The sequence below is a fragment of the Podarcis melisellensis genome (genome assembly GCF_964234715.1).
Source record: "Podarcis melisellensis genome assembly, chromosome: 4".
Taxonomy (NCBI): Eukaryota; Metazoa; Chordata; class Lepidosauria; order Squamata; family Lacertidae; genus Podarcis; species Podarcis melisellensis.
The window spans coordinates 82,565,620-82,585,593 of NC_138531.1; the positions used below are offsets into that span (position 1 = coordinate 82,565,620).

The 19,974-nt window shown below is 41.8% G+C and overlaps 1 protein-coding gene across 1 annotated transcript in view; it reads right to left on the reverse strand.

The window, feature by feature from the left end:
• Positions 1-19,974, reverse strand: part of DDX10 (DEAD-box helicase 10) — a 153,763-nt gene that overhangs the window by 46,353 nt on the left and 87,436 nt on the right. The window contains exons 14-16 of the mRNA XM_081909716.1: positions 16,959-17,072; positions 14,239-14,400; positions 1,360-1,416 (exon numbers count right to left, since the gene is read on the reverse strand). Coding sequence (XP_081765842.1) covers positions 1,360-1,416; positions 14,239-14,400; positions 16,959-17,072 — 333 coding nt within the window. The remainder of the gene's footprint in view (positions 1-1,359; positions 1,417-14,238; positions 14,401-16,958; positions 17,073-19,974) is intronic.

Below are 19,974 nucleotides of genomic sequence, written 5' to 3' on the forward strand. Positions count from 1 at the left end.
GAGCACTGGTGTCTCAACTTCCAGACTACAATGCAAGTCATTTTCCCAGTCCAGTTCTCCAAGTTCCACTGACAAGATGAAGAGAATGCAGAAAGGGGATCAGCACAGCAGCACCTTGAGTTTGCTCTCAAAGGAAACCAATCTTTGCTAAGTGTCAAGTACAAATCATGGTTATTCAGGTAGACAAAATGACGCACACAATTGGACCTTCGTCCTGGAAAAAATCAGCATGTCCCTTGAACAGGATGAACATCTTGCCACAATAAATATGCCAATGCAAAATTACAGCTAAACGTGCGATTTGCATTCACATCTTCTTTGGAAGGCTGGCTCCGGGGAATTAAGTGTGGCATAAGGATTCCAAACTTCAGTTAGAAGAAAACTCTTCCTGAACACTAAATCAGTAAAGTTGCACTGCAGTTCCTTTAGTCGTGGCTACATTACATTCAAATGCGTTCATACATAATCCAAGGGAAATGAAAATTTACATTCGGGGGGGGGGGGGGAGACAAAACCCCTGTTGTGTAAAATATAGAAATAATGTACAAAGGAAGATAGAAATAATGAAGCAGTACTAATAGAAAAATAACACATAAATAAAAATAAATGCTCTATCAGAGTTCTGTCTGTCTGTCTGTCTGTCTCCCTCCCCTTGACACAAGGGTGGTGGAACTACAAAGAGGGCCCCCTCTGTCAATCCTAACACGTGAAAGGGTCTGAGGAGGTCTTTTAGATATTTGGGGGCCTAAGCAATTTAGGACTCTCAACATTCATGTGAACAACTCAGTTTGGGCCTGCAAATGAACTGGTAACCAGTGCAGCTGGTTCCAGAGTTCTAAATGGAACACTGGCCACTGCATTTTAGACCAGGTGAAGTTACCGAGTTGTCTTGAAGGTTCTGAATCGGGGAACACTACCTAGCTTCAAAACCAGGTTAAGAGGAAACTTTCATTAGTGGTGGCTGCAGTTAATATAGAGGCCAATGTAAGGCTTAAACACACTTGGCGGGGAAGGATGGGAGAACTTCATATGCTGGTTCTAACAGTGTATTACCATGCAGTTTTGTATTGTTCTGTATAATTTTATTGCCGTGAGTCACCCTGGGCTCCCCTTTTGCCAGTTCATATACAGCTGTTATTATATCTGTTGTTTTGCTTCCAGCACCTTCTCCAGCAATTCTCAGCACTGAATTTCTCCCGCTTTCACCATGACAGACATCCTCAGAGAACTTTCTACAATGATCTCTTTTCCAAGATACATAAAGCCTATTTCAATTCCTAAAATAAGATAGTTCCCTCTTGCACTTCATAGTATGCAGAGGCCATAAAATTTCTGTGAAAGAATGAAAAATAGCCTTACTTTTGCATTTTTCTTTCTGGCTTCTCTTCTTGCTGCCTTTTCTTTCAGTCGTTTTTCCTGTGGGTGAAAAATTAAATATGATTATGATTATTACCTATAGTTATTTGTTGCTTTCCTCACAAAAGTGACCCAAAGTGATTGATGAACACTAAAACCAATAACAAACAGAAACTTTTAAAACATTTCTTTTTTAAAAAAAAACATTGTTCAGCCCTGACATTGAGATCGAGCACTGAGGGCCTTCTGGTGGTTCCCTCATTGCGATAAGTGAGGTTACAGGGAACCAGGCAGAGGGCCTTCTCGGTAGTGGCACCCACCTTGTGGAATACCCTCCCATCAGATGTCAAGGAAATGGACTATAGAAGACATCTGAAGGCAGCCTTGTTTAGGGAAGTTTCAACGTTTGATGTTTTATCATGTTTTTAATATTCTGTTGGGAGCCGTCCAGAGTGACTACGGCAACGTAGTCAGATGGGCGGCATAGAGTAGTAGTAGTAGTAATAATAATAATAATAATAATAATAATAATAATAATAATAATAGAGATAAAAGGCAAGTCTTGCACATCCTGCCACTCTAAAAGGCCACAAGTACTGGAAACCCTTCAAATTTAGGCCAAATAAAAGTTCAAATAAAATGAAAATTTGTTGCCAGGCACTTAAAAACAGATAGGGAGAATGCCAGGCAAATCTTCCTGAGGGGAACATTCCATGGGCAGGGAGCCACCACTGAAAAGGCCTATTCTTGTGTTTCTACCCTCCAGACCATTTGTAGAGGGGAGACACAGAGAAGGGCCTCAGATGGGCCTTCAGGGTCCAGGTTGGTTTGTGTGGGGAAGTGTAAGTGTATAATGGAGCAGCTTGAGGGGTTTCAACATCAGCAAGTATGTCTTGTAGAGCACATTACACATTCAACTTTTAAAATGGAAGAACAGTCACTATGGAACTGCAAAACCTCCTGTGTTTATATAAAAATTACACTCTACAATTGATTTAGCCAGATTGATGCTTTATGAGCAATTCAGTTCCTCCCATCAACTCAGCTTTGTCGTCTCTGATATTTTCACCTTCACAAAATCTCACTTTTCCCGAACAGGGCAGTTGTCCTGCCTTCTCAACACAGTCGTCCACTACCATACGCAACCAACAGCAACTTAGTATGTCTGTGAGCCGGGATAGCTCAGTCAGTAGAGCATGAGACTCTTAAAGCTCAGGGTCATGAGTTTGTTGGGTGGAGGAGTCCTGCATTGCAGAGGTTTGGACCAGATGACCGTCGTGGTCTCTTCCAACTCTACAATTCTATGATCTCGCAGCAGCAATGATTCCAAGGCCTACATGAGGTCCAACTAAGGCATTTAAACAAGACTCTCCCATCCCAATGCCAACTTTTCTTTTTATAAACAAGCTCTCCATGTGCTGCTTCTATTGGTAATGGAATTTTCACTCACGCACATGTTCAGCTGACAAACCCGCAGATGAAAAAGACCCCCTGCAGCATTGCTCAGCAAGGGATGCCAAAATATGTGCATCAAGAGATTATAAAGTCAAGTTAGACACTGGAGGGACAAGAGGATAGGGATGAGATTTTCATGGATACTTCAATGCATATCACCAAGCAAGGTTGAATTGGGGGGAAATCTTCTTCAATGTTCTCCTATTAGTTTATTCAGCTACAGAGGTTTAAACTGATATGCTGCAGCTCTAGCAGGGCAGATCCCATATTTGACATCTTGGAAAGTCTACAGCTGAGTCATCAGAAAAGTCTACAGCAGTCTATTATTAACCTCTGCTTACTAAGTGGGACAGTGACGGGGACCCTGACATATTCCCACTTATGCATCCATTCTGGCTAGGAACAGGCCCTATTGCTGATGTTCCTTGCTCCAATGCAACACAATTAAACTCATTAAAATGGAAATAAAAGTCGTATTTCTATTTCTGTAATGTCCTTCAGAGACAGGACAGACCTGCATACCAGACTAGTACATCACGACTCTCCGTTCCCTCTCTTGCTTCTGTTGCCTTTTATAAAAAGAAAACCTTGAGTTTGCCTGGCTTAATCAATCCACCTTTATAGGTTGGTTAAAAAAGTGGTGTTCAAGGCGTATGCTATTTTTAAACATTTATATACTTGAAGTATGCACAGATGGGAGCCAAACGCATCCTTGTATAACTCAGCTTTTGATAACATGTCTGTGTAACCTCTACCCAGGTAGGTTTTTAAAAAACAGAAATTGTCTGCAATTGATGTAGTTTTATAAGATGTGGCTGAAATTATTTTGCTTTGATGACAGTAAATTATGTTTAATCAAAATTATTGCAGAAGTTGCAGCGTATGTATTTTGGGAATCTCATTTACCACATCCTTTCATGAAGTTGGATATTTTGTGGAATGTAGTCTTGGTTTTCTTTGATAACTGAGAAAGGTTAGAAAAGTATCTCTCTCCCAAAGGAAAAACTGGGTATAAATATCCCTTTCTCTCAGAGTATATCACCTTTCATATCACCTTTTGCTTGCAGCCCAATTTTAGTGTTGCTGATTCAAATAATTATGATTTAATTAGAGCTTCTCAGCTCTATATCAATAATCAGTATTTTAGATTTGCAATACTAGCATTAGCAATGACAAACCTAGACAGCATCTTAAAAAGCAGAGACATCACCTTGCCAACAAAGGTCCATATAGTTAAAGCTGTGGTTTTCCCAGTGGTGATGTATGGAAGTGAGAGCTGGACCATAAAGAAGGCTGATCGCCGAAGAATTGATGCTTTTGAATTATGGTGCTGGAGGAGACTCTTGAGAGTCCCATGGATTGCAAGAAGATCAAACCTGTCCATTCTGAAGGAAATCAGCCCTGAGTGCTCACTGGAAGGACAGATCCTGAAGCTGAGGCTCCAATACTTTGGCCAACTCATGAGAAGAGAAGACTCTCTGGAAAAGACCCTGATGTTGGGAAAGATGGAGGGCACAAGGAGAAGGGGATGGCAGAGGACGAGATGGTTGGACAGTGTTCTCGAAGCTACTAACATGAGTTTGACCAAACTGTGGGAGGCAGTGGAAGACAGGAGTGCCTGGCATGCTCTGGTCCATGGGGTCACGAAGAGTCGGACACGACTAAACGACTAAACAACAACAATGCATATGGACACATCCATGCACACGCATAAGCGATCACTGTCTGGGACACCCACAACCCAATTTGTCTAAGTTATTCTAAGAAGATCGTGATTGTGCTGTGATAACACAGCAGGAGGATGAAACAAACCGAGAATGAATGGCAAACCCACTCACTCCTCCCTGCCTCTCCACCAATGTGTTCCCACGATGTAGGTCATGTCTTACTGCCCCAACAACCCAACTGTGACTTGTTCAATTCTGGTGCATTTCGTGCAAGATCCTGGCCCCTCTAAGGCAGGACTCAATTTTCTACCTCCTGCAATCCAATTTCCAAACTACTTTGTCGTGACCTGCTTTGCTGTAGCTTGTCAACCTGTGTCACTTGCCCATTTCTCTGAAAAACCACCTGCTCTCTTTTCAAGTGCTACCTTTGAAAAAGGAGTTGGGGGGGGGGGAGTCAAGCTACATTAACAGTGACCTGGGAGGAATGGAGTGGGGGGGGGGAGGAGGAGGAGGAAGAAGAAGAAGAAGAAGAAGAAAAGCTCAGACAGCTGACAAACCAGAACAAGCTGAAAACAGATTTGAAAGAGGACAACATGAAAAATTCAACAGAGGAAAGATTCCTCTAGGCACCAGGTTATTTTGTTACCCTTTGCTATTTTGGCGACACTCATTTGTCTCCCATTTCATGTCAACCAAATATAATTGAGTCATATGGAAATGGCAGGGTGCAAGTCACCAAGATTTGCTCCTCTGCAAGCTCACTTCGTTTTAATAGGGCTTCCAAGGGAAGCAGGTGCAAATTCCAATGAATGGCGTGGAAGTTACAAAGCAAGAGCCTCTTGTAAATTTTATCCATCAAGATGCAATACTAGCCAGAGAAGATGGTTGGTGGGGAAAGGGAGTGGGGGGGGGGGCAGGCAGATGGAATCACATTTCATGGAAGAGTGGTAGCAACACATGCAGAACCAGGGCAATGTATTAGATAGGAGGACAGATGGCAACATAATATATGGAATAATTTATAGGGGGGAAAGACTGGGAGACACAAAAGGATGATGCAGGCTTAATAGAAATCTGGTTATGTGCCTGCTTGTAAGGGAGTAGAAGGCTTTTTGAATAAACTTATAGCAAGTGGAATTTCAGAGGAAAGGTTTATGCAAGGACAGGCACTGCCAGCAGGTCCCTGTTCGTGTGAGACGGATGTAATTTGTGGGACAAAAGGTAAAGAATGAGTAACGCTCCGAAACAGAAAATAGCATGGCTCTCTTTTATTTAGCTTCCTTATTCAAGGGAGCACCCCTGAATCCGCCTTGGCATGGACTCCAAGCAACTGAAACTGCAATTTGTGTGATGGAAGTTATGCAGAAGCTTCTACGTGGAAATCAGAGCTGTGCCGTGCCAGAAACAAAAATGGGGGAGAAACAATGAAGAAACACACAAATCATAATCATACTATTTTTGCTTCAATGGGTAGCTCTTATTTTACGACTGGGCTTTTATCTGCAGGCTTTCACAATGCTCGATATCACTCAGATTTTCAGATTTTGCTAAACCATCATAACTTATTCAAGAGGCAGTGCTTTCTGGGAGGCTGCATGTCCATATTTCACATTAAGAATATGAGATTGTATCATTTGCTTTTGCTTCACCATAAGCCATTTACATGGAAAGAATTGGTGATTAAAATCAAATGACTTGTACGCTTGAAAAATAGAGCTATTGTGCCTTAAAGGGAAGCACTGTGTTTTATTCTGAAACACTGCCAGGCATGCTAATGTCCTCTAATATGCAGTTCTGCTTTTCATATGTGTTACACATCTCTAATGGAAAAAAGCAACAACAACAAAGTCCCTGTAAGGTAATTCATTTTGGGGGGCATTGCATGCACGTTGCAAATATGTAACAATGTCAAAATGCAAACAGTAAATTTTATAAACACCACGTTTTCGGTTGGTTATTAAAATCTTGCTATGTTTCACAATTTCCAAAAAGTAACCCAAATTATATTTCCCCCCTCCGTTATATTGCAGCTAATGAAATGTCCTCTCAGTAAAATGGATTGGTGTGATGGGTAATCTCTGCCACTTCTGCTCATTCTTGAAAGCTCTTTTTTACCTCATTCACAACTTACCCTCTACTCACCACAAGCTCTGCCTGTTTTCATTTCCACACCCGTCCCCATTGTAAGTCCATAACCCTCAATAGACTGTATGCATAATGGAGCCCCTTTCTCTGTCTCTCTCTCCTGTCTTTCTGGGGAACCAGGAACTACTGATCCCCCCTCGCTTGGGCCATCAACTCTTTTCCGTGAGGGGCCTCCCCACGGATCACTTCTTCCCTGTTCACATTTGCATTCATTCTGGGCTTTCAATGATCACACAACACATGACCACATTGCACCAAAATCCACCTGGCCAAACAGCAGAAGCAAGGAGGTGGCTTCTAAACCCACAATGCTCTTTTTTTTGGGCCAGGTATTATATTTTGCTTTTAAAGGCTGTAATCAGACTGATGTCTTCACAACTGATGACAACTAATTAGCCACCAAGAAGTTACTTCGTTCCTATGACCGTTAAGAAGAAACCACTCAGCTCAAAATCAGGGAAGCCCAGCCAAACAGCGGAACTAGATATTTCTCTACAGCTAAAATGTTAGCTAGGTACTTAACAGAACATGAATATGGCAGAAGACTGTGAAATTTCTGGCTGGGAGCCAAGTAAGACCGGCAAGACAAATGTGAAGCAGCATCAGTGCGACATAGGTGAAATTGTGGCAGTGCCAAATGAAGGTCGGTTTTGAGGAAAGATTCAAAGCAGCAGCTAACTGTAAGGTACTCCAATATCCTGATGGGCATGAACAGGTCGGTAGCCTTAGCATGTAATCACAGGATAAAATCACAATATAAAAAACAGAATGCATAATCAAAATAAAAATAGAAACAACAAAATAACCCCCCCCCAAAAAGAACACATTTTAAAAGAGCATTGAATGACAATCAGCCAAAGGGTTTGTTAAAGAGGAACATTTTTGCCTGGGGCCTAAAGGTATACAGTGGTACCTCAGGTTAAGTACTTAATTCGTTCCGGAGGTCCGTTCTTAACCTTAAACTGTTATTAACCTGAAGCACCACTTTAGCTTTAGCCTCCTGCTGCTGCCACGCCGCCAGAGCCCGATTTCTGTTCTTATCCTGAAGCAAAGTTCTTAACCTGAAGCACTATTTCTAGGTTAGAGGAGTGTGTAACCTGAAGCATATGTAACCCGAGGTACCACTGTATAATGAAGGCACCAGGCAAACCTCCTTGGGGAGAGCATTCTACAAATGGGGAGCCACATGAAAAAGGCCCTCAGAAGATGTTCTCAGGGTCCTGGTAGGTTCATATGGAAAGAGGTGGTCCTTTAGGTATTGCAGTCCTGAGATGTTTTAAGGCTTTATAGGTCAAAACCAGCACTTTGAATTGGGTCCAGAAACTAGTTGGTAACCAGTGCAGTTGGATAGGCTAGAATCCAGCCTTAGATCTCAAAGTTTAAGCTTTATATATACAAACACAGGTGCTGATTCCATGATCAGAATGGCATAGCATTTTGGCTAAGAATGAGTTCCACAAATCCAAACTAGCAGGCATTGGAATTGCAGGGCGTGGGGATTATAGAGGTACTACAGGGAACAAGCTACTGCTTCCAGGTCCACCTTTCGTTCTCAGAGTAACATTCTGCACTGAATTGGCTGAGCATTTCAGCTGCAGCATTCTCTAGAGTGACTTTCACACATTACATAACTAGCTCTGTATCAACTCACATGGGGAATGACTTGCAGAACCTTTTCCATTATATGTAGACGTTGTAGCCTAAGGGCAAATTGGTGGATGTTTGCGCTGCAAAATTAATTACCCATCCACTGAATTTTTCAAAAAATAAATGTTCTCCTGTATGCACATAGTAAATTTTCACTATTTGAAGAGAGGGAAAATGTAATTTTCTAATCATAATTAATACATGACCTTACTGTTTGCCTGGGGATATTTGTCAGACCGTACCTGCAAATTAGGTAGCCTACAGATTTCTCAACCTTAGCTTTCCATTAAAAAGAGGGAGGGGAGAATCTTAAAAATCTCTGTGTGAAATAAGGTATGTTCGTGTGGGGGAACAGTATTACTTTTAAAATGTGTTTAATTTTCTTGTCATAAGGGGATGGGGAGAAAGGGCCAAAGTCTCCTCCTAAATAAAGAGTATTAGATTTATTCACCGAAAGGCTGCTGTAGGTTGGGACATTTATCATAATGTCAAAACTCTACAGGCAAGTGGGATTCAAATAAACCTCCAGACTCTTGACAGTCAATACTTTGAAGACATACTGTACTTCCTAAGTATTTTAATATGCCTGCCAAGGTGTCACATTTGGGGCACTGTCAAAAGCGGGGGGGGGGGGCACCTTAAGACGACAGAGGAATAAATACCCAGAGTAAGTGGGTGAAAAGTATTACAGATTATGAATATGTGCATGAGGAGATGAAAATTACAGCTGCTCCTGCATTGTTTGGGGGGGAAGACATCTTGACAGATTTGAAGGAAGTTATTCTATTTACTGCAGTAATGAACAACAGCGCGAAAGTTCTGCTCTGAGTATTTTGCACCCATTAGTATGCAAGAGCTACACCTGTTTTTTTGGCCAACTTACTCAGAAGAATTAAGTTCAGCTATGTCTAATGGGGCCTACTACTCTAAAGTAAGTGCATGTAGGACTGCTGCCTAGAACGGCAGCATTTTTCAGCCAAACATATATCCTTGCATCACTGCATGCCAGCCACCCACAACCTCATGTCCTCCAGATTTTTTGGACCAGAACTCACCTGTGACTATTGGCCATCCTGGCTAAGAGTGATAGGAGTCATAGTCCAAAATGTCTGGAAGATCTCAGGAAGGAGAATGCAGCTGTACATTATCACTCTATATGCTATATACAGTTTAAAGGCAGATCTTCCAAAACAGTGGTTTTTGCAAGTTATTGTTGAGTAAAAGTGTTTGTTTTTAATTAATCCCAGTTTGACTTTATATCCAAATCAGTCAAATACTTAAAGGAGACCAAGAGAAAAATCCACCGAACTACTGGACCATTTTAAATTCTAAGGGAGTAATTTAGAAGCAAGTGGTTGGCAAAGCAATTCTAATGAGTAACTTCTATAGAAAAACTTCCAATGATTCAGAAGGAAAAATCTCACTTCCCCCAATTTAACTATACCTATACCTTTACCTACTTTAAATGAGGAACATTTCTGTCTTCAGGGGATCCACCAACATTAGGGTGGGATCAGAATGGTACTATAAATGCATATTACCTGCATTAGAAACCTGCGTTAGAACCGCAAAGCAACTCTGTGCCATCAAATTGCAGCCTCTGCCCTCAGTCCCCATCTGCAATAATGGGGAATTATTACTGACCTACTTCACAAGGTTGTTGTAAGGATTAATGAGATGTGTGCGAAGTACTCTGGGCACTTAGAAAGGTATCATATATACCGTTAATCTTTTAAAAACCATTCCTGTTGTTTGTAAGCCTGGTAAGGGTGTTGTAAACTCACAACTGCATAATATTAAAAAGTCAAACCCACCCCACCCCCCATTGCAGACAGTGTCTTGCTGGGTAAAATAGTTCCATCCTTCCCTTTTGATACAAGGCATTTGCCATTAACTTTCAGCTCCCTCTTGTTTGAATGCTGTGAAAGTACGGAAAGCAAGATCGATCTGCGTTTTATTATGCTCTTCATAATTTTAAGTACCTAAGTCAAATCTATTAACTCTTCTTTCAAGGTTAAGTAATTTGAGACATCCGATTTGCATACAAGTTCCATTTTCCTTCTCTTCAGAGCTTGGTAAAAGAGCTGCTTGTTTTCCCCAACTTTATATAAAGGATAAAGGGACCCCTGACCATTAGATCCCGTCGTGACGGACTCTGGGGTTGCGGCGCTCATCTCACTGTATTGGCCGAGGGAGCCGGCTTACAGCTTCCGGGTCATGTGGCCAGCATGACTAAGCCGCTTCTGGCAAACCAGAGCAGCGCACGGAGACGCCGTTTACCTTCCCGCCGGAGCGGTACCTATTTATCTACTTGCACTTTGACTTGCTTTCAAACTACTAGGTTGGCAGGAGCAGGGACCGAGCAATGGGAGCTCACCCCGTCACGGGGATTCGAACCGCTGACCTTCTGATCGGCAAGTCCTAGGCTCTGTGGTTTAACCCACAGCAGGTATAAAACCAGGAAATTCAGTATTTGACTCCTTTCTGTTTAACATCTACTATTTAGGGACAATTTTGAAGGATTTCTATTGCACACACTTGAATGTCTCCTACACAGTGTAACTTTCTCTTAATTTCTATCACTTTGGTATGTCAAGTATTAGTTTGCTCAGGTTATCATAGCTTTATGCATGCAGCTGTGGTATGGGAAATGGGCCAATTATGAAGTTTTCCAAGCATGGGGAATCCGAGAACAATATAATTCATTAAAATACCACCCCCAAATTAATAAAAATAATTGAAAATGCAAGTAAAGCAATTAAATTCCAAGGATAAGAGGTAATGAAGAAGTTTGAGGTGAATGATTGCAGTATTATAAATCAATGAACCAGTTCACTGACAAATTCATGAACTCTGAAAATTAGGTTTTTGTACTTTTATTGCCAAGTTACAAAATACTTTATCAGTCACTCCTTCAGACTTTTAAAAATGTGTAAGTGAACAACCCACATTAATCTGACATTTATTTTAAAAAATAAAATCAGCTAATAGTTACATTGGAAGAATGGTTTTATAGTACATTCTTCACAATGAAAAGCATTTTTTTAAAAAAAATATCAAATTTATTAGCACCCTTATTATTGGATTCAAAGGGTATTTATTTTTATACAATGGACTTCATTATCCTTCATAAAATGAAAGGAACTTGAAACGGTAATGAAATAGTATTAGCAGGAGTATTGACAAAAGAATCTAAGTGACTCTTGATTTAGAATACGACTGCAATTTTTATACTGCATTTGAGGATTCCTGTATAATTGCAGCTTTTACATACAGATCAGACAATTTACTTCTGTTTCAAAGAGATGCAGAAGTATTCCTTCTGGAGAACTTGTGGGCTGCATTTTCATGTTCCCATCTGACAATTCTGCTAAGCAATTTTGTGATTCATTATGAAATCTTACATATGTACCTGGGAGTCTCACAAAAGTCCAAGGAACTTGTTTCTGAGAAAGTGATCACTAAGTCCCAGGGAAATGTGTCATAAGCCCCCACCCAATTAGTCTGCAGGTAAAGGGGGAAAGACCCAACAGCAGAGGCAGCCAAAATGGTATCCTTTAGATGTGCCTGGACTTCAACTCCCATCAACTCCAATGATACAGTCAACGGTCAGGGATGATGGGAGATATTGTTCACCTGTAAAGGGCACATAATCTCTGCCAGCAGAGATTACCAGGATTCTAGACAGCAATACATGAGGTTGCTGCCAAGAATGGCAACTTCATGTCAAATTCTCCTCCTGTTCCCCTAATGTATAATTATGGAGATAGGCCACCATCACATTCTCAGTTTTCCTACTACCACCCCACATTACTAACTGCCTCTACAGGGGCAGAGGGGGAAAGGAACATAAAATGAGGTGATCTCATCATACATTTCTATAAAGGTACACTGTGGGAGAGGGTAAATCCATTTTTGGGAGAGAGTGCAAGGAGGAGCCTGGCTCCTGATATGATAAAACTGTAGTCAACAGAGAACGTGCACTGGCCCATGGCTACTTAGGGAGCAGAGGCGAGCAGAAAGATGTGAGTAAAATAAATGAGAAAGCAAGGAAAATAAAAACTAGGAATGTTCCATGAGTGGATGAGACCTTAAGGAGAAGGAAAAGGAAATGATGGAAGATTATGGAAACAGAATTTTTCTACAGAGATGGCTCCACTTGCTGTTTGCAACATGGTGGTTTGAAGAATATACCCAAGGAGTCGTCTCACCAGAAGGAATGGGGTGAGCAGCAATTTCCGGACTACAGCTCTAGAACAGGAGTGGTGAACCTTCCCCTCACCCCCTTAGGATGGACTGATGACCCACAGGAAAAGTCTATCATGGTCTGCTGCTGTCGGTGGACAGAGCGAAACCCAACCAAGAACTGGAAGTGGGAGGGGCTTACAGGATTGTTTAACACTCTCTCTGTTCCCCAGCCTTCACACACATGCACACACCACAGGAAGCGTCTAGAGAGCCTCTGCAGACCCAGATGCTGCTGTGGGCCACGTAACAGCAGTCTGAGGGTCCCAAGTTCTCCATCCCAGTTCTAGAGCGTTCAGAAACCCCTTCCGTGCAGGTGAAAATCCGTATGTGGGGCTGCCCAGAGACTGCACATAGGAAGTAGGAATCAAAAAGGATGAGGGCCAGAACACTGTTAGCTCTGCAGTTCAAGAGCTTGGAGTCTGGGGCTAGCTTGAGCAAAAAAAAAGATGATATACTGTATTAGTATTAAGCCCCACATGCACAACACCAACATGCAATGTTAAATTACAGCTGATGTTCCTGGCTAATTACAGAAGACAAAAGTAGGCATGCTATTTCCACCCCCTGCCAAATAATAAAACATTCTGCTACCATCTCTTCAGCCTCTCCTTGTCAGGAACCTTTCAGTAAACTTTTAATAGTTCCTTAAATCCTTTGAAACATGGATTATTTCTTCTTGTATCTATCTAGAACAGGGCTCTGACCTGTTATAGATTTTTAGGCCCTATCAACAGAAATGCTATAAATAACAATAATGAGGAGAATGATCAATGAGCATTATAGAGATAGAGTAACCTTTGTAACTATTCTCTGCTGTCAAGTTCACAAACTTTCAGCTCTGGTTTATGACAAATAAATGGCCCAGAAACAATCTTTGCATTTTTATGGCCTACAATTTACTTTTTTTTAATGCCAAAAAGGGAGTTTAAAGTACCGACATTAAAGCTTTACATTATAGCTGAAATCAATCACATTATAGCTATGACACTTCCTGAATAATTCATTAGAGTTTCAATCACATCTATGAAAAATGTAGGCATTTAAATAAAATGTATTATGCCAAAGGCCTCATTGATACAGGACTCTCTAGTGGTCTCTTCTTGGTGGTTTACAATACCATGTCCTCTGCTATAATGACCCTTCAAACATTGCCCTGCTTTCTGCCTATGAGCATCAAGAAACCAAAATTTAACACTGTCACAATACGGAACGAGGAAACTTTGGCTCTCTAGAATTTGTTGGACTACAACTCTCCTCAGCCTCAGCCAGTATGGATATGGGAGTTGTAGCTCAATGACAACTGGAGGGGACACAGTTTCCTCATTTCTGAAATAGAGTAAGGGTCTGTTAGGCAACTAACCAGTGTGGTTGGGTTGCATATTGGCTTCCATGTCACTTGTAATAATTGAAGCTAGAAGGTCACATGGGTGCGGCAGGCTAACACAGTCACTTGTCAGCCACGGTTGCCTGTCCCCAGGGAATAGCAATGGTGATGTGAGAGGCAGTCATGTTGTCCACTTCTACTGCCTCATCTCCCCAGTTCATACAGTGGAGAAGAACAGGAAAACATCATCCAGACTCTATAAAATGCTTTAAAAAATCCAAATGTTTTGGAATGGATAAATGTTATGCAAAATCCTTCATTCCCCAGGGTACACATGTCAGCATTTCACAGCGTTTTGTCTCCAATATTCTGACAAATGGAGGGAAATCAACTTACCCGGTGTTTTTCTTTAATCTTCTTCCTATATTCTTCTTTGTCAAATTTGTCCTCTTCCTGCAGCCTCTCTTTTGCTTTGTTGAGACTGATTCCACCACTGTCGTCGTCATCTTCTGCTTCGTCGTGAACAGATTTTTGTGCAGGTGGCCACTGCTGAATTAGCTGGATTTAAAAAGAACAATGAAAAATATCACTGCATCACCCTACATTCTAATTCTGATTCAAGAGTTGAATCAGACTTGAAGTACATGACTTGAAGTGCTGTCACTTATGTAGCCAAAACAGGAACAGCCACAACACAGCAAGAGAGGTGTCAACAGAGCTGGAGTAACCTCAAGGTCTGCAGAAGTACAAAAAAAAAAGGAAATCTAACCTGGGGGGCCCTGAAAATAGCCCTGTGAGCACTGAGTGTCCTCAATGGCCACAGAATAATGACCAAATGCCCCCCCCAAAAAAACCTAGGTAGTTGGGGCAGTGGAATAGAGCAGTGTTTCCCAACCTTGTGCCTCCAGCTGTTTTTGGACTACAATTCCCATCATCCCTTGCCACTGGTCTTGCTAGTCAGGGATGATGGGAGTTGTAGTTCAAAAACAGCTGGAGGCACAAGGTTGGGAAACACTGGAATAGAGTATGTCTGCCCGATGACAACAATGGACAGGAGCACACCATACTGCAAGTTTGTTGCGGGTCCCACTGGTAAATTCAATTCAATGTAACTGAACATTTAATTGCAAATAATTTGTTGTCACAATGTTTTATTTGAAGGCAACAACTGGGTAACTCAAAATCTTACACAGAACCAATAAGAGCTGCTTCAAGGAAAAGCAAGCACCCTAAGCTAACATTTGAAATTAAGTGAAAAGAAAGGTAGAGGGTAGCAGCAAGGCGTTTGGGATCCAAATAAAAGGATTTTGCGGCGCGGAAGGATGGCAAAGCGGCACAGCAGGATGATGAGCATCTTGGAATTATTGGGAAATGGGGAGTTAGTGTGTTTGGAGAATCAAAAGTCTCAAGGTCTGCTGCATGGAGAGAGGGGGGGAAGGAAGAACCAATGGATGTGCAATGGTGAATGCAAGGTCTCAGGCACACTGGAACGACAGGATTATAGACCTGGAAGAGTCATTGAAAATCAGCTAGTCCAGCCCTCTCCTCAGTGCAGGATCTGCAATGCAGCATGCACTGAGCTGGCAGGCAGAAATGCACACATGGACATAAGATTTCTCATACTGTACTTCCTAAGCACCTTCAACAACTAGGTGTTGCATATAGTATGTGCTGACTCTAAAGTATGTATTGAGTTATACAAGTATTATACAAACTCATATTGTTAAATGCAGAGGCTTCTGCAAAGGCCACCCTTGTGTCTTTAAAGTCTTGTTTTCATATTTCTCTCCCTCTGAGATCAGCTGAGAATATATCACCAAAGCCCATATTGCTACTTCACATTCTGAACGCAGCGCCGCATCCAACACGATCATTCCTCACACAAATTCATAAAAACCACTCTTAATACATCGACCTAATTATAGAAACTGACAGTTCAGCATCCATGGCTGCCACAGAAACGCATTATAGGGCTTCCTAAAAAGAAGGAAAAAACCATGGCAACTTTTTAACAAGCTACTATACTCACTTATCCATCGTCTGCAGTTTCAAATTAGCCTTTGAAACAGCAATGCGCTGTATTTATTTTAAGAAGCAACGCATTACGACTTTAGCTTAATCAGAGCGTTTGTCGTAGCCTTCTGTGCAGCCAAACTAAATGCTTCGTTTTCAGGCAAGAAATCATGGGCCATTGTAATCTGCTTGCGATGCATTCCCATAGAAATTCAGTACCGCAAACATGGCCACAGTGATCCATCGGTCAGTGTAGTCTCAAAGACTGCATTTAACCTATTGTGCCCTTGAGACTATAGAAGGGGGTCAAAAGCTGTTGCATGCAGGAAGGGAGAGGTGGGCCTCTGTTCTAAACAAATACTGTGAATAACCACTATTTCAGTGGTAAGGAGCATGTGCAAATTCAGCAGCACCTACCTGCAACCTAGCAACACTTCCTCTTTCCTTCCACCCTGCATGTTACTGTACAGTCACATTAGATTGCAGAAGGAATTGAAACTGACAATTGTCACCATCTGCTATGGAAAAGGCCATGGACAAGTATTTCTTCCTCTTAGTTTTATTGTGGTTTTGCAGACACCCCCCCAAAAGCACATTCCTGGTAATTAGCATTTTGCAAATCACACATCTAAGTGCCTGATAATGAAGACTAGGAGATAATTTTTATATTTTCAGTGAAAACACTGTGGTGCTCAGGCTTATGAAGAACAATGGATATTTTTTGCTTAACTGGTAGTTTTCAAGACCGTGATGAACTCTGGGGTTCCTCTTGGGAACTTCTTTGGGGGTATTCAACAAGAGTAAGATCACTAATGACAAATATATCTGAAAAAGAGCCTGACAACCATTATCCATCTTCCCTACAGTGCGCGGGGAGTACTGGTGGAATTCTAATCGGCCAGGACAGTATCAACTGAATATGACAAAAATCCTTTGCAAGGTCTCGGTATTCCAAAGCCACTTCATAATTTATTGGCACGCCCCAATGTGGGAAGTGTGTGCCAAAATTGGAAAATTTGAAAGCTTGTGTTCTAGGCCCAACACCAACACACACACACACACACACTTCTCAGTAAAAGCCAGCCAGTTTTCTTAGATCTTACCTCTCCATCTTCAGTAAACACAATTTTTGTGTTTACTTTAAATTTTCTCTTCAATACTTTTTTAGCTTCCTTTGTTTTAGTTATTTTCTTCTTCGGCTTTGAATTCGATGTACTCTATAAAAGAAGAGCAGAAGACAGACAGCATGGTTAACTTTTAGCAAAGAGGGATTCCAGGACAAGGATGAAAATACGCCACTGCCATCAACCAAAAGGCACATCTGTGCTACAAAGAGCACATGTGGTGTTGTTGTATTAAAATTTATTAAATTTTTATACCACCCTTCATCCAAAGATCACAGTGGTTCACAACATAAAAATACAAGTTGAGAACACAAAATGCATAATAAGACAAAAACAAACACAAACCAATAACTCCCCTCCCACAAATACATTTAAAAACTGCAGCAAAAATAAGTCTAAATTTATTCCCACCAGCTGATGCCCAACCCATAAAGTAAGAAGCTACATTGCTTTCAGAAGACGCTCAGGCTCAGCCTTTAGTGAACCTTGTAGGGGAAAAGGAATTCTGAATATATCTTCAGAAGCATAAAAGAATTAATACGTAAACCAAGAATCGATTGCCACGACTTATATGTTTGGGTTTGGGATTTCACAACTGGACACAGCTTCCAAAGGTGTTGATGTGCAGACATCTGAGTCACCTTCAGAGTAAAATTTCATTACTTTGTCAAGCAGCCCTCTGTTGCCAAGCGAACCCCTCTAAGGCACTACAGAGGCAGTGAAAAACTGCCTCCACATTCAAGTAGCAGCTCCACTACTGAAATGTGAAGGAAAGTTTGTGATATGGGACACCTGTATGGCCTGGAAAGTGTCCACTCTTTTAAAGTTTCTTACAAACATAATACATAATATTCAAAGTAAAACTGAGAAGAAGAAAGACGAAGAAGAATTTAGCACTACAAGGTACCATGCAAACTTTAGCTCAGGTATCTTGCATGCCAAGCCCTTTTTTGCTGGAATCGTTTGAAATAGATGCATAGCATGCCCCCAGGCCAAGAGCAATGAAATTAAACAAGGAGAGAAAATTGTTCCTTATTTCCTGTTCTATTGCTTCCATCTTAGTAAGCAAGAAATGGATATCGTTAAGTGTGCTCTCCACAATGATTTCCATCCAGAATAAGGGGCAAAGAGAAATGAAGGCATGAATATACATTTCCTTGTGGGCTTTAATGAAAATTACATAGTCAATCATATCTTGCCCTCTGGAATCCAATTTTTAACCTGCCACCTTCAATAACTACCTCTAACATTAGGAAAACAGGCAGCCGGAGGCAATTCGGCAGGGAGGGCTTAAAACTGATTCAGATTTCATCCAGGTCTCCAGCAATGGCAATATTGATTCCGTTTTGAACATTTTGGAAGAGACTCTGCCGCCTTCCAGAAATAGGTGAGCAGGGAACCAGGGGCTTATTTCAACTGTTCCAGGAACATTTCAGCATCTACTGCACTTTACATCCTAGTAGAGTCCTGCTGTGTTGGATGAGTTTCAGTTGGTAAGGCCTGAGGATGTGGACAAGGTGCTTGGATTGGTCAGGAGAACAACTTGCACTGTTGCCCCTCGTGGCTGAAAAAAACTTGCAGGGAGGGGACAGCTGGCTGGGCCAGGGAGGTGATCAACAAGAGGCGTGGTTCCTGCCTGTTTGAAGGAGGCAGGGGTAAAAGAAATCCTCCATGGACTCAAAAAACTTAAGTAACGACTGGCCAGTTGCTCATCTCCCCTTCTTGGGCAAGGCTCTTGGGTGGGTGGTTATGGACCAGACCTAGGTGCTCTTGGAGGAAACTGATGCTCTAGATCCATTTCAATTGGGGTTTAGGCTCGGTTTTGGCACAGAAACTGCTTTGGCCACCCTGTATGATGACCTTCATCAAGAGAGAGATGGGGGAAATATATCCCTGTTAATTCTCTGCAACCACTCAGCAGCTTTTGGAGAAGATCAAACCTCTCCATTTTTAAGGAAATCAGCCCCGAGTGCTCACTTTGGCCACCTCATGAGAAAACTCCCTGGAAAAAACCCTGATGTTGGGAAAGATGGAAGGCACAAGGAGAAGGGGACGACAGAGGACGAGATGGTTGGGCAGTGTTCTCGAAGCTACCAGCATGACTTTGACTAAATTGTGGGAGGTAGTGGAAGACAGAAGTGCCTGGCGTGCTCTGCTCCATGGGGTCACAAAGAGTCGGACACGACTAAATGACTAAACAACAACAACAACAAGGGTGCCATGGCACACTAGTTGAAAACCACTGCCTTATGCTATTTAACATCTACATGAAACTGCCGAGTGGTGTCATCTGGAGTTTTGGAGTGCAATGTCAGCAATATGCTGACGACACACAGCTCTACTTTTCCTTTGCATCTGCAGATGAGGCGGTGGATGTGCTGGACCGATGTCTTACCTTGGTAATGGTTCCTTCATCCGCTCCACACCTACACAAAACAGCCTCTGTGAGGGGTAATACTGCAGAAAAATCTGTTTTAGGGTCTGTGTTTCCAGTACGTGTGATGTAAAAGAGGCTGGGAGAAAAAATATGAAGTAGCTGTTTTGATGTTTCATCTTGTTTTTCTTTCTTTTTTTAAAGAGTTGTGCCTCCAGTTAAAAGAAGAAAAGCGTTTACCAAGGGCAGGTATGAGCTTTGATGCTGAACTAAGAACATTATTTTGCTGACATTAACAAAATGTTTCTTTCTGCCCCACAACACTCAGAAACCTTTGCTTTCGAAGTTGTGGAAAGTACTTTTGATGGAGGAAAGGGCAACATTCTATGATGAGATGAAAAGCTGCAAGCTATACGTAGTGCCAATTAATGCTGACAAGTTCATTTCCACTCGCAAAATGAGCGGAACTGTGATATATACATACACACACACACACATACACACACACACACAGCATGCAGAAGAATTTGCCTGAAGATGTGAAGGTTCACAGTGGGGGAAGACAACAGGGGTAACTCCAGCGAGTGCCGCTCCCCTAGGCCCTCATAGATATCCCACACA